This window comes from Nymphalis io, chromosome 25 (genome assembly GCF_905147045.1).
Source record: "Nymphalis io chromosome 25, ilAglIoxx1.1, whole genome shotgun sequence".
Lineage (NCBI taxonomy): Eukaryota > Metazoa > Arthropoda > Insecta > Lepidoptera > Nymphalidae > Nymphalis > Nymphalis io.
The window spans coordinates 5195463-5211989 of NC_065912.1; the positions used below are offsets into that span (position 1 = coordinate 5195463).

At 30.4% G+C, this 16527-nt stretch overlaps 1 protein-coding gene across 1 annotated transcript in view; it reads left to right on the plus strand.

Moving 5' to 3' along the window:
* LOC126778223 (T-cell leukemia homeobox protein 2-like) overlaps window positions 1-16527 on the plus strand; it is a 52270-nt gene that overhangs the window by 12737 nt on the left and 23006 nt on the right. Inside the window, exon 2 of the mRNA XM_050501701.1 lies at window positions 8353-8581. Coding sequence (XP_050357658.1) covers window positions 8353-8581 — 229 coding nt within the window. The remainder of the gene's footprint in view (window positions 1-8352; window positions 8582-16527) is intronic.

Below are 16527 nucleotides of genomic sequence, written 5' to 3' on the forward strand. Positions count from 1 at the left end.
ATATTTTCTTTACCTATATTACGTAAGACTTTACCCTATTTTACGGATTTTTCTCTCTTTCTATGATCTGTAATTTGACATTCGAAAGAAGAAGACAAAGCATTGTGTATCTATACAACCGCGATTTATAAAAGGTATTACTAACCTTTTATATACGGCTAAGCTATACGAATAGGTAAAATGTCTGCATTATCGACCCCTTGTCTAATATTTAGCTTAAGGTATCAGCTGAAGTTTGATATATTTTATCGGCAATCCATAACGTGATAGGTCATAAAAACCGCCATATTTCAAATGTGTTAATATACGAGAAAGCTACCGACGGGAGACGCGGACATACATAAAATATTATATTGCTATTTATAGCATATAGAGAGATTAGATCATTCGGGGGGATGTGACATTTAAAATGTTTGAATATTATTATGTATATAGATTATATATATTATGTATGTATATATGAAGTCATGAGCAAGTGTCGTTTCGTTGGATACGTGATTAATTAAAAAAAGAAGTGTCACAATTACTAAAACTTAAATCAAATGTGTTTTAATGTTTCCAATGACTGATCTGTTTAACTAGAAGTTATTAGAATTTATTATTATTATTATTTAATGACTTTATTGCACACTCACAAGGAAAAAATACAAATACAAGTAAAAAAAGGAAAAAGAAAAACAAGAAAAGAAACAATGCTATATAAACATAATTGCTGACTGTAATATGATGCATGCAAAGGGCATATTTTATTGAGTGTTATATGTATTTAAAACTACTATTTAGTAGCTTAGTTTTTTTTTATAAGTACGTGGTCACCAACACCCATAGAAATTGGCATTGTAAGAAATGTTAACCATCGCTTACATCACTTATGCGCCACCAACCTTGGGAACTAAGATGTTATGTCCTTTGTGCCTGTAATTACACTGGCTCACTCACCCTTCAAACCAGAACACAACAATACCAAGTACTGCTGTTTTGCGGTAGAATATCTGATGAATGGGTGGTACCTACCCAGACGAGCTTGCACAAAGCCCTACCACCTGTAATATTTGTGTATTGTATTTGTGTTTGTGTATTGTAATGATGTACTTGTGCAAACTTTATTGGTTGTATTATCTTTATATGAATGTGTTATATTGTACTGTTTGTTTCCTAAATTAAACAGTATATTTATTTAATGTTTATTGTATATAAAAATAGATATATACATGTAAAGTTTAATAAACATGGAAGGCATTATCTATCAGTCAACCCTAGGATGGAAGATATAAAAGTAATTAATTAAATATCGAAATACACTCACCTAACATCATTTTCCCGTCAAAGAATAATACTCTGAATTGCTTTGTGCATGTGAAGGGTGAGTGACCCAGTGTAATTACACAAGGGATATATTAAGATCTTCGATTCCGTTGGCGACGCATTAATGGTGTAAGGAGTGGATTATACTTGCAATGTCTTTGAGTTAACATGACTTATTATTTACTTGCAGTATAACATTATATATATATAGAAGCCGAGATGGCCCTGTGGTAAGAACGCGTGAATCTTAACCGATGATCGTGGGTTCAAACCCGGGCAAGCACCACTGAATTTTCATGTGCTTAATTTGTGATTATAATTCATCTCGTGCTTTACGGTGAAGGAAAACATCGTGAGGAAACCTGCATGTGTCTAATTTCACTGAAATTCTGCCACATGTGAATTCTACCAACCCGCATTGGAGCAGCGTGGTGGAATAAGCTCCAAACCTTCTCCTCAAAAAGAGGAGAGGAGGCCTTTAGCCCAGCAGTGGGACATTCACAGGCTGTTACGGTATAACATTATATGTACATTAGATATAAACATCAAATATATAGACATGAAAGAAAATAATATTTACTTTGTTTTATTATTTTTAAAAAGAAGTAATAGTTGAACTAAAGAACAAAAATGTTTAACGTGTGTTTCTTATTTTTTTGCAAGTGTCTTCTTGAACAATGTCTAATTTTTTTTTTATTACTATGGAGGAGAATTAAAGGTTTGCAAGAATCGCTTATATCTATCTGTATCGATGTTATTAAATATTTTATAAAACTATTAAAATAACGAAGGTCGTACAATTATAAAGTGAAAATAGTTTTAAAAATAAAACTACCTTATTACCTTAAAACTTAACTTTTATTAAATAGCGGATCGGCAAATGGATCACCTGATGGTATATGGTCACTACCGTCCGTAGACATTAGGTCTAAGATGTTATATAACTTGTGCCTGTAGTTACACTGTCTCACTTTCACTTCAAACCGGAACGGAACGATACTAATTACTGTTAATAATATATGTTATGAATATGGAAGAATATCTAATAACAGAAAAACTTACCAAAGAGCTAAATTATATTTGAAAAGTCAGTATAATTAAAAAAAAAAACGATTCAACAAAAATACCATTTAAACGTTAACCAAGGCTTATTGCTTGTATTTAAGTTAAATTTACATAAAAGAGAATCCGACTTATTATGCTCAATTAAGTTATAACATAATCCCAGTGGTCCCGCGATGACAACGCTTGGACAAAATTTTAATGATCAAAACAAGCGTGCGGGTAATAGCGACTAATGCATGAGAATACACGATGGCTATAATTAGCTGGAGGTTGCTATGAAATACCTTAACCAAACTAAAAACTGTTATTTTACATGGAAATGACAATTTTCTATTTAAAACACTAATGCAAAAAAAAAAATCGTCAGAGGACACCTTGCAGATGTCAAAAATCGGATTTTGTAATTAAAGGAAACCACTAAATAAAAATATATTATTATAATACCTCGGAATACATAGAATATATGCGTCACATACACACAAGGGAATAGACAGCGTGAAGCCGTTTGCCGTAACGGCATACGAGTGCAAATAGAAGTTTCATATCAAGAAGGTTTTAAGCTATAAAATATATTTTATGCAAATAACTTCTAGATGTATTTTCTTTATTGCAAACTTAACAAATCAAATGTAAAGAACTAATAAAAATTTAATACCATTTCAGATAAACATAAATGCACAAACGTGTGTTAATAAAAATTACTACTCATACATTTATGTATAGTCGTATAAAAATATAAATTATTTATTTAAATTAGCCTCATGGAAATAAATCTGAGCGTAATAAGAATCTACAGGATTTTTATTACAAATAAGCAAAATACTTGTTTATTTTTAAGTTGCAACTTTAATCTAACTGTACCAAGCACTGCCTTGTACCAATAAAATATAATTTCCTTAAAATTATTGTGTATTCTTTATGCTTTTTTCCTCATTTAATGCTTACATTTCTACATAATAAATCATAGAATATAGAGCATAATTTTATAAGAACTCTAGTGTCTAAGTGCACTGTAAACTGCACTACGTTTTAAGACCGTATATGGAGAAGTCGAAAGCATTAAAGGCACATATAGAAGAAGTGTACTAAATATACAAGAGAAATAGCAGCACTAAAAGGAAAACATCATAAAGATTGCCTTTGTTCAACGGAATGAATGCAACATTGTTTCTAAATGCAACCGAACTCGTATTCCGATTGCAACCCGCTTTCAACCACTGAATTTTCCATGAGTTTCACAGTACACTCGATTCAGATACGTTTGGTAACGTAACTAGCGGGGATTGGTATCGGTTGTTGTGTGCAATATGTATGAGTTTTTTGTCCGTTCATTTTTTCACTCCGGACCACTGTCCGACGTAATTGAAAAATGTTGCGTCGCGCTACCGTATTTTTGATTTCGAATCGGTGATTCAGTATTTACGAGCAATAAAGGCAATTCAGATGCAATTTATAAAAGGTATAAAAAAACAAATTTTATCGACTACAAATTCGTCAATACTAAACGCGTTTTAATGTTGTGTGAAACGATTGATTGTTATACTGTCGTAATTAGCATCGAATCGATATCGAAAACGATTCCAAATCGTTAAAACTTTTCGAAAAATACAACAATAAAACAAATATTACAGTGTAAATAATTTATAATTCAAACTTATGAGTAACGAGGAGGTGTTAAATCATACGGCACAGTGGGCTCAAGTGAGCAGGCGTGGACAAATACGACTATTGGAGTGATGGAACGACTACCTCTAATCCCCAGCGACGTCTAAGTCCAATTAGACGTCAAGCATTCGTCTTCCTACGCCTCCCTGTAGGGTGGCAAATAAATATGAGTGAGAATTTCCCGCTTTTAAATTTGAAATATGGAACGCTAGTGCCGCGAAATTTGAGTCGACGCTTTACGATGAATAATTTTTTAAAACGTGCCTGGAATGGGCTTGTGAAAAATTAAACAGATGCATTGAAGTACGTTGTTATTTTATATTATCTGCGCTTTGTCTTTACGGTAGATTGTTTGATGCCTCTTAAAAAACTTATTATTCATTTTTAATCGTAAATAAAAATGGGCTAGGATTTAAATGAATAATTTCAAATTAAAACAAATATGTATGAAAATAAGCACACATAAACAAATTTATTATAAAAATGATATTTCAAATTCGTTCATACTTCAACTTAAAGCAAGGGTAAAAGGGATTCAGCCCAAAGGTATAATATCATTAAGGGTTACACTGAAACGGTTAAACCCTTCAATGTTAATTTGTTTGTTAATTTTTCTTCGCGTTTAACTTAGTGTTATTGCATTTAAAGTAACCCTCTTCACATTTTTGTTTTCATTATCATGTTAATTGGCTTGGAAATATAAAAAGATAAGACGTGCAAATGAGAAACTTTTTAAAATTTTCCTTTAGGATCTTAAATTATGAATAATCGTTTTATATTTTATCATTTTTAATCCAAAGTAATTTATTATTTTCAATTTTTTTTTCTATCGTAGGATTTATTATGTTTGATTATAAACATTACAATAAAATTAATCTAAATCGGTAAATTCACAAATCAAGACAATACAGGTACCAGTTTCATTAATACAATTAATATATAATAAATAAATTTAAATAAACTGTTCTTATAAAAATAAAATTAATTAATTCTTTTCGATATTAAAGTATAACATTTGACGTCTTTGAAATACAATTAAATAAATATCATTAAAAAGAAAAAGATTTTATGCGATCTATTTTTACTGGCTCTTTTGAAAGTCTTAATAAAAAAATATATACTTTTTACAAAAATATAATTAATTACGAACGCATACTTAAAAAACAAATACGTTTCAGTTTTAGGGAATTGTTTAACAAAGGAATATAAAACCTCCCGCGTACACGAGAAACGCAAGCCATATCGTGTGGGCACGCATGAATCATACCCTAACCGGATTAGACCCACCAAATCTTGTTATACCACCCTTCTCACTGATGCCGTGACGTAGGTATTTGTTACGTATACATTATATGGTTTTATATAATCTGTGGGATTTCATAAAACAATATCTCTATTTATATTTGTTGCGGTAAAAATTAATAATATATTTTATGTTATAGATTTATAAATAAATCGAATCGAAAGTAATTATTTTTATTAGGATTGGCTTATTTTTGTATATGAAATATACTGACAAGTTACTATTTAATTACTACTACTACAATGCGCAAAGTCATGCACAGAGTCTCAAGATGCGTCGATTCTTCCGGCTCTCCGCCTATGGATACAGTCGTTACCCGACATCGTTTCACTTGGCTGAAGAGCGCCCTACCCTGCGTTCGCGATTGGCGGTCTCATCTGATACAACGGCCATCTGTCCTAACCAACCCCCTGCACTGCAGACTGTTTTACAAGCTCTGTCGGTTTTTGGGCGAATAATCTCTTTTTTTTAGTCCTACAAAGACTCCTAGCATAGTACGCTCCAAGCCCGGCTATGTGGACTACACCCTCAGTTACTGGCGTATTTTTTGAAGACCTAAATATAATTCCTTGTATATAATATATTCCTCCTTTATTTTAAATATAACATTTATTATTATAATAATAATATATCTATTTAGGTATATATTTTTAATTATTATTTAAATTAAATTATAGTGGCAACATCTGTTATTCAAAAAATTCGTCACTAACAAAAATATATATTTAGGTTACTGTTATATTCAAAAGAATAATACACATTTGGATTACCATTTTATGATGAAAACTGCCACTTTTCAAACTTACGTCAATACAATAAAAAATAGTACTTAATTATTTTTGCCAGTACTGACAATATTCACATACATTACACCCCCTTTCTTAAATTACCATTACAATAAGAAATATATAAATTAAATTATCAAACAATTAAATATATAAAAAAAATCACATCACATGACTTTAAAATACATAACACAAAGAACAATTTTCTATAACTAATTTTATATTCATTACTACAATTATTTACTAATGTTTGTTCAATCTGCTACTTAAAAATGTAGGAACCCAATGTTTGTTGTTTGTTATAATTATTACGCGAATTACAAATTAACTAGAGATTAAATTAAATTTAAACATGTTTGAAATAGAACTAAATTTTTATAAATAATAATAAGCGTACCTAAATAAAAGTTTTTTATTTTTTTTATTATTAAAATAGTAAATAAAAATGATATCCTGAGATATTCATATTTTTTTAATAAATCCGGGGTCATTTTCTTACATGTGAAGCATGTTTTACAAAACAAAAAACCTATTTCAATGTAAAGTTATATACACAATTTGTAGTTCATACATAATTTGTGGTCACGTAAGGCCGCCATTACACTCGCTCAACCAATTAAAACATATCGTTTAACTTCGTTCTGTTTTTAAAAGATTAAACTGAAATACAGGCACGAAATGCAAATAGTTGTTTGTTAATTGGTACAATATTTGATAAAATACATAATATATATTATTGTTTTTCTTTTATATCTTCTATAAATTAGATCTTTATCATAAGAATAACAACTAGTATAACTATATATTTGTAATGCTATGCCAAATTAATTAATATATATACATATATATATATATATATATATATATATATATATATTAGCACAAATAATATATATAATGACTATAAATAACTATGGATAAAAATAATTATGAATGCCACTAATAAAGATACGATTTTATTTGGGCTTATAAACAAAACATGTTTAATAATTTAAAATTTGATTTGATTCTATTTTTCGATTACTATAAAATGGTTACAAATAAACAGCAAAGGCCTTTGTTGCATTTAAAGGTTAAAAATTAAATGAGTTTTAACAATCGTATTGCCAATGAGGTTTGATAATGGAGGATCAGATTATAAGGTACCATTGGCATTGAATGCAATACTAGTTAGTATCGACATGATCTCATCTCACGGGCCATTTAATGCAAATCGATCTATTACGGAAAATACCGATCATTACCGACCGCTGGACCAATCACAGCGCGCCGCTTGAACGAATGTAATTTATTGAGTTTCGAATTTTAAAAACGTAATCACCTCCCGCCATCTTGGGAGTAATTTCGAAAAGAGAATTGTAACTGGCAGTTTAAAACGATTGCTAACAATTACGACTTCTTTTTTAAAGAACCTTTTTTGGCTATTATGAGATTTCTTGCGGTTTGATCTCCAAGTTAAGTTTCCACGAACGCCTATGTAATTTAACATTTATTAAGGATGAAAAATGTTGATTACAGTGTACGTATTATAATACCAATCGTAGCGATTCATACTTAATGCGGACTTTAATGAGTTTTTTATTTATTCATGGCATTCTGTAATCGTCGAACATTATTCAACTCGATTAAGTCGTGATTTCAATTACAAAGATAAGATTTAAATGTACGAGTATGACTGAGTAATTTCTGTTATATTTCAGATGCTATTTTATGATAAATCACTACACCGGAATTGTATAATACTCATTCTTACAAATTTCCTCAAATTTCAATAATTTTATAGTCATTTAAATTTGCTTATCGAAATATGAATTGACTATTTTTTTTCATCATAATTTACAAAGTATAAATGTATAAAGCTTTTTTATGTTGTAATGTCAATTATTTCTTGTTTTTGTGTTCTTTTTTTTAAATAGATTGTTTGCAAACGATTTATTTAATACGATAAGAAAAAAGGTATATTAATATTTTTTTGTCAGAACACTAATTTTTTTTTTTTTTGCATAATTCGTTTCCAATATTTTTTCAAATAACCTAATACGAATTATTACGATTCTAAAATAAATAATTCTTATTACGAATTAATCAAATTGATTGAAATCCTTATTTATTTCCTTTTTTATTAAAAAATGTTATAATTGGATATTATGTTTATATATTCAGATGGGCTCAATTTAAAGTAATTAAAGAGCGAGTAGAGGTTAATCAATAAATATATCTTTTTTCCAGCTTCATTTCCAATTACAAGGCGGATCGGTCATCCCTACCAGAACCGAACACCACCAAAACGCAAGAAGCCGAGGACGTCGTTTACAAGGATGCAAATAGCTGAACTAGAAAAACGCTTCCATAAACAAAAGTACTTAGCGTCTGCTGAACGAGCGTCACTCGCTAAAACTTTAAAAATGACAGATGCGCAAGTAAAAACATGGTTTCAAAATAGAAGAACGAAATGGAGGTACGTTCAAAATATTTTCTATCACATTTACAATCTATTTATTTTTTAATTGTAACGTGCTACAATATACAGCCTTAAGGTTTCAGTTTCGACTCAAACCTCAAAAGATTTTCGTAATCATTTCTAAGAAAATTTAACACTTACTTTAAGGAGGAATATTATAATAGTATATTGAGCAACACTGCCGTAGCCCGGGGATTCTTAGCACCCCCCATCGCACCGTTACCATGGCCGGTACCGTGGCCAGGAATAGTGCGATTACCGGGAATTGAGGGCCGTGAATTTGTGTCGTCGCTCATAGTTGGTTCGCCGCACCACGCTTGGCAGGCGGGTTGGTGACCGCAGTGGCTGGAAATCTTTCACTAATAGCGCTGCTGCCCGCTATCAGGATTTGCATTTTCGGATTCCAGCATTTGTGTAGAAGGAAAAAGGCTGAAAAAAATAAAAAATATTCAGCAATGGTAGACTTATTTTATTCTAAGGTCATAGATTTATTTCATCTATTTAATGAATCACGTGAAAAAAATAAAAAGTTTTTATATAATTTCGACATTCTATTTATTTAAAAATAAGATATTAAATTTAAAAACTCGAAATTCAAAAACTATATGAATGTAGAGAAAGCAGTTCGTGAAATAAAAAGATAAGGTGGAAGAGCTTAATAGTCAGTGGTCCCACTTTTGGCGAATTCAGAGACAATGTAAAGTTAATTTGACAGATCAATGCAAAAACGCTCCTTGTTTCTTTCGTCCCTTGTGACTACAGTAACGTTACTGTTTCCATTGTTCTTCAGTCATTTCACAATAAAACATAACGGCGAAAAGTTTTTTCGTGTCAATATCTTTGTTTAAATTCTAATTACCGTATTAGTTCACGCAGACCGATCGAATTTGAGAGCAACATTTTTGTAACGTTTAAAAACGAAAGGAAGGAAAAACCTTTAAAGTCTGTTACGTATAATCAGTTTTCGAACGCATTAATTATATTTTTAAATCAAATAACGGCATTAGCTAAAGGTCTATAAGTAAGTAAGGTATTATAAAAACGAAATAACAAATAATAAACTTATAAAAGAAAACAGGGACCAAAAATGTGTGACATTCAGAATGATAATAAATCTACGATTTCTTTAACAATTAAAGATGGCAGACTGTCAAATATGCCACCTGATGGTAAATGGTCGTCACAATTGGCACCATTATAAGAAATATTTATTTAATCAATTTCTTATTTCTAGTTTTTTTTTTTAAATTATATAAATCACAAAATTATTTACAATAAAGTCTTCGTCATATACAAATCAAAATTAAAATTAGCTACTGTAGAAACAGAAAAAAATTGCATAATAAATAATATACAAAGGTACAAATATCGCAGGTTTATATGAGTGAAGTTATTAGTATAGTAAAGGTGAGGAGAAGCCGGATGTTTATTTCTATCGTGTAAAGGAAACGATTCTTATTCAATTTCGTTAAGAGGAAAAACAATTGAATCGCGATATACTAGAATCGCGGAGGTTTTACTTATTGAAAATAAGCAGATATGTAAATCAACACTAATATTATAAAGAGATAAGATTATGCTTGTTTGTATTGAATAAATTAAAAACCTACTAAACCGTTTCTGAAAAATCTTTGACTTACAGAAAGCTTCAATATTAGCGAGTGTTGTAAGTGTAAAGTGTTGAACATGTTCCTACAAAATCTACTAAAAAGATAATCGTTCAACGCGGACGAATAGAAATAAAAAAAATGTTGATAGGATTTACTGTATATAAAACAAAATATCGTGAAATATTTTGTTAAAGTAACATTGTACAGTTCACTTCAGAATACATTTGAGTATCATCGAGATTTATGTTTTTATTTAACATTTTTTTTAAATTATATATGAACACATTCTGTATTAAATATATATATCCTTATTTTGTTAATTTTTATATATTAATAATTAAATTAAATTATTCAATTTTTATATTTAAAACATACGCAATTTATAAATAAATACTACATCGATAAGAGATTCATATAAATATGTCAATTTTAAATGTAATACAAATAACGTATATAAATTTGAAATAAGAATCGTTGATCCTATTATTATTTTTTATATTATAATACGATTCAATTTTAAAACATTAAAAGTTTTTTTTTATAATATATTTTTAATAACGTTATAATTAATAGTTTGATATAAATGTCAATTATAAGTATTATGAAACAGATAATAAATTTGCTCTGACATCTTTAATCTCTCATCCTATTATTTAACATATTATTTAATTTCCATATGTATACATATAATGTATTTATCAGGTCATGTTTGTATATAAAAATATATTGAAAAGATAGTAGTAGATAGTCCAAGTTTATTGGTTATTCATTTGGACTGGATAATATTTGTACACTTTCATTATTTTTTTTACATGGTAGTAGGGCTTTGTGCAAGCCCTTCTTGGTAGGTACCACCCACTCATCAAATATTCTACCGCCAAATAATAATATTCAGTATTGTTCTGTTCCGGTTGGAAGGGTGACTGAACCACGGAAGCTTTAGGCACTAATACCTACGTAAAATCTTAGTACCCAATCTGCCACATTGGCGATGTAAGGAATTGTTAATATTTCTTACGGCACTAATGCCTATAGGCGGTGACCACTGGTGTGGTGGTGAAACAACCATCAAGGCGGTCCATATGCCCGTTGGCCTACCTATATTTTAAAATTTGACATTTGACATCTTTTGACTTGACAATGTAAGTATACAAATATAAAAAAATCCTTATTAAAATGAACTTTTTCAAGCAATTTTAACTGCTTCCTAATAACTCTATATAAACGTCGGCAAATGTAATATTTTTTACGGATTTTATTATAAATTCAATGTCAAAAATCTTTATTCAAAACAGAAGCATTACATTTACTTATTGGCTATCATAAATCTACCACATTTGATCTATGCCCAGTATACATTGTCGACTACCAAGTATTTGACAATTCCTTTGATAAAGGATAAAAAACCCTTTAACGTGAATGCACAATTTTTGCTGACATATCAAAAGCAGAATCACTATTTAAGTAATTTTATTTAAGTAATTTATAGTTTGTGTTGGCAGCATATGTACAAGACGTAGACTGAAAAGCAGCCTAGCTTAGACTACGACCTTTACACCAAATTATCAAATATCATATTGTTAACTCTTTTTTATGGTTTTGTATCTTAATTTTGCCTTTGTTTCTTTTTGGTGAATAAAGTTATTTATAATTATTATTATTGTATTTAAGTCCATTTTATTTTTCAATAAACAGTCAACAGTATATCACTATTCTGCATAATGGACACCCATATAAGCAATGTTACAAACAATCGCTAGTCCTGATTATAACAAATTTATTATATTATAATACAATAATATCAATTTAAAATAATAATTTGAATTTTATCATATTTCGTAAATGTATAAGAAATTATCGATTAACGTAAGCGATTTAATTATGTCAAATATATTGTTAAAACTAAAAGGAGGTTTTATTCCTATCAATATTATAAAACGCGGAAAGATTTATATAGTTTTATACGCCACTATTTTATTCATAATAGAATATTATTATTAAGTGACTTCGACGAATGACTTCGACGCCTCATCTATGATGACGAAATCTGACATGAACATGTCTGTTTGTCCTGAGTCTGGGTGTAATTATCTATATACATCCAGTATTAAGTATGTATTTACAAAAGAAAAGTAGTATATGTAGTATACCAGTTGTCTGGTTTCCATAGAACAACCTCTGCTTAGTTGGGGATCAGATAGCCGTGCGTGAATAATGTCCCAGGATATATACTTATTTATTTATTTAATTATAAACTTTAAAAAGTAAATATATATATATATATATATATATATATATATATATATATATATATTGAATGTAATTAACATACCTTTCTAATTTGGTGGTACAGAGTAACTAAGTTTCTTGCAGCTTCTTCTCGGTAGGATCTACATTCTGATGGTAACTTTACATTTAATTCAATATTTTTAATTGGCTATTCAAAAGTACTTTAATGAGACACCTTGAAAAAAGAATAACTTGATTTTGATTTTTGATACTAACATTATGATAATTACTAAAAAAGCCGAGATGGCCCTGTGGTAAGAACGCGTGAATTTATACCGTTGATCGTGGGTTCAAACCCGGGCAAGCACCACTGAATTTTCATGTGCTGAATTTGTGGTTATGATTCATCTCGTGCTTGACGGTGAAGGAAAACATTGCGAAACCTGCATGTGTCTAATTTCACTGAAATTGTGCCACATATGTATTCCACCAACCCGCATTGGAGCAGCGTGGTGGAATAAGCTTCAAACCTTCTCTTCAAAAAGGGAGAGGAGGACTTAGCCCAGCAGTGGGACATTCACAGGCTGTTTCGGTCGGTTTCGGATGTGTATATATTAATTTGTGTGTGAGTTTGTATGGAAGCAGGTTTTATAACTCAGCGTCATAATCATTTTCTAAAGAACGTTGATACTTGACGTATATTGTAATTGTATCCGTTAACTTTTAAGCTACACTTTGATTTTAATAAGATTAAGTATCTTTTTTACATACGGTCCCACTGAACACCATTGGGGCTGATCTGTGGGCTGCATTCTAAACGGCAGGCCACTTTCATATGTACCTACACCGTTTACGCACCGTTAACGATCGTTGTCTAATTTGTTCTTGTTTGTTGCATTCACTGATAATTACTACGGCTTATTTAGTATTAAGATACAAGAATTATTGATATACTGAGATCGCGCTGATTAATTAATTGAGAATTTTTTTACGTCGTGTTTAAATTGAAAGTAGTTTCTATTTCTGTTACTGTTATAATGAAGTATAAGCTCTCTCACTTTACAAAAAGGCTATTAATCATGAACGTTTCATGGGTTTGCCAGAAGCCGACTGTTTATCTTTTGCTTAATAAAATCACAGCTTTTTAATATTACGATTATGGTAACACTTATGCCAAACATAAGGATATACTCATCAAGAGTCATCGCAAACGAGCCGTGGGCGCAATTAGTTTATGTATCTATTAGCGTGTGTGTGTGTGCGTGTAGTGACAACATTTAAATAACTAGTTCACAATAATACGGTTATGAATTTCGTTGCGTGTAACTCTCATTTTCTTATGAGAATTTTTGGAACTTGTTCCGCCATGCTGCTTCAATGCGGATTTGCGGATACAATTTGTCACATTTTCATCATAAAAACCATTTAAACGCAACTAAGCATACGAAAACCGTTGGTGTTTCTTACCGGCTTTGAACCCGCAATCGTCGGTTAAGATTCTCGTGTTCTAACCACTGATGATCCAAACTTAATAAAACATTCATCGTCCCAGTGTGCAGTCGGAGCTGATAGTTAATACAGTAATAATATTCAAATAACCAAATATACAAAATTCCGAATCGCTGTGAGACAATGCTGAGACTCGTTCGAATCGTGGTGGCGTTCTGATAATCGTCTAATGGACAAGCGGTGTTTGTGTACGGAGCTGATAACAAACCGATAATATGGCGCCATGCCACCGTCGAGAAAAAACTTACGTGCTATACCCCACGATAGGAACTTTCGTTTTATTGTTACCCGCCTCTGCAGTGAAGGGTTATGATGTATTTGAATGCATTTTCACATCACATTTACAGATTTCTTTATAAATAGTATATAATTGTTAATAGTGATAAATTTTTTATTGCATAATTTGTTTTTTTTTTTTGTAATGCGAAATTATTTAAATCGTTGAAATTTAAATCTTATACAGTTAACATTAAGATAGTTTTGCGTTGACGTAAATATGTTATTATTACTTTTACTGTTCGAACTAAGATTATTTTCTTATTAAATCTTCTTTGTTTTGAGCTAATTTTGCAAAACAAAAAGCTAGTCAAATTAAATTATAATAACTGACAACCGATTTCTCAAGCATCATTTTAAATCGTAAAATTTTATGTCTAAGTTACGAAAGTTATTTATTTTAATTATATTATTAATATACTAATAATGTTCTTGAATACAAAAAAAAAACTGCTTAAGAGCGAAACCTTCCTATAAGAGATTTCTTCCAATCGTAGACTATGACTAATATAAATTTTCAATTACATTGACGTAAGTACAGACAAAATAATGAATTAAAAATGTGTGCACTCTCCTACCTCAGAAAGCACGTTAAGCCGCTAGCGTGAACTCTTTTCGATCGCTTCAGAATGCCGTCCCATCGGATTATGAGGTTGAAAGAAAAGAAATTGCATATGTGTTTGCGCACACGCTTGTGCACTGTATTATGTCCTGCACAATCTTAAGATTGGCCTCCGTGACCTAAATCGCTAAAGGTGCACTTCATTAATATTAAATTTAAACTTTTTTTAAATAAAGTATAATATTAATAAAATAATATGGTACATATCTCTATTATATTAAATATTGTTAATGATTTTCATTCTAAACTAGCTGTGATCCTCGTTTCCCGTTTTTTGGTTTCATATTGGTAGACTTTAATGTAACTTCACTTCTAAGAGATTAAGCGAAAAGTCTATATTACTCAATAAAAGTTCTTTATAACGCATAATATTTATTAAAGTCGATAGGATAGGTAGATCTTCAAATTATAATATTAAAATAATTTCATTAAATATGTGTTACTTGGTGGTACGGCCTTGTGCAAGCTCTTCTAGAAAAGTATCATCCACTCATCATATATTCTACCGTAAAACAGCAGTACTTAGTATTGTCGTTTGTTGTTTGAGTGAGCCAATGTACAGGCACGAAAGACAACATCTTAGTTTCCAAGGTAAATATTTTTTGGGTTAAATAAGTATATTTACCCGGCCGCCTATCAATTGTATAATAATAATATGTATAAGCAGTAACTAATTAATACCACGCAAACGAAATTATAAACAGTTTTATTAGAATCCGTACCGGTTCGAGTGCAATAATAACCAATACAAACACGAACAAAAATCTTTATAATTTTATAATATTATTAAGATAATTATTTGCATCAAATAAAGTGCTTCTATCTCTTTCTAGATATCGAATAAAAGCAATGTCGAGAGTCGGGAATCGGGATGTGTTACTCACTATAAAAATATCTATTTTATTCGGTCGGTTTATCAGACGTCTCTTCGTATTAAGCAACGGTGTTAATGGTTGCTTATCGGTTGTTGTTTTGTTGTTATTTATTAAGTACCTGTTGTTTTGTTGTGTCTTTAATGTTGAGTGGATTTTTTTGTGTGGATTTTAACTGACAAAAATGTTTTTAATTTTGGTTTAATAAAAATTACGTAAATATTGTACTAGTAGTAAATATATACTTCTGTCTTTCTGTTTAATCTAAAAATACCATAAAACGCTTTTATACTTCTGGCCATAACGTAATAATAACGTAAATAAGCGTAGTTTTATAAAAAACTTATTCTCCCTCCGGCGCCAAGAGAAAATTTACTTCTTTGTATAATGGTCTCATATAAAATAAACACATTGAACCTATTAAGCACAAATTACACTCTAAAGTGATACTAAGTAAACCTTTATAATATATAAATGCAATAATACTGGTGGTAGGGCTTTGTGCAAGCTCCTCTGGGTAAGTACCACCCACTCATCAGATATTCTACCGCAAAACAGCAATACTATATATTGTTGTGTTCCGGTTTAAAGGGTGAGTGAGCCAGTGTAATTACAGGCACAAGGGGCATAAAATCTTAGTTCCCAAGGTTGGTGGCGCATTGGCTATAAGCGATGGTTGACATTTCTTACAATGCCAATGTCTAAGGGCGTTTGGTGACCACTTACCATCAGGTGGCCCATATGCTCGTCCACCTTCCTATTCTATAAAAAAAAAAAAATACAGTAACTGTATGCAAAATATTTAGGTAAAGTAAACAAAAAATT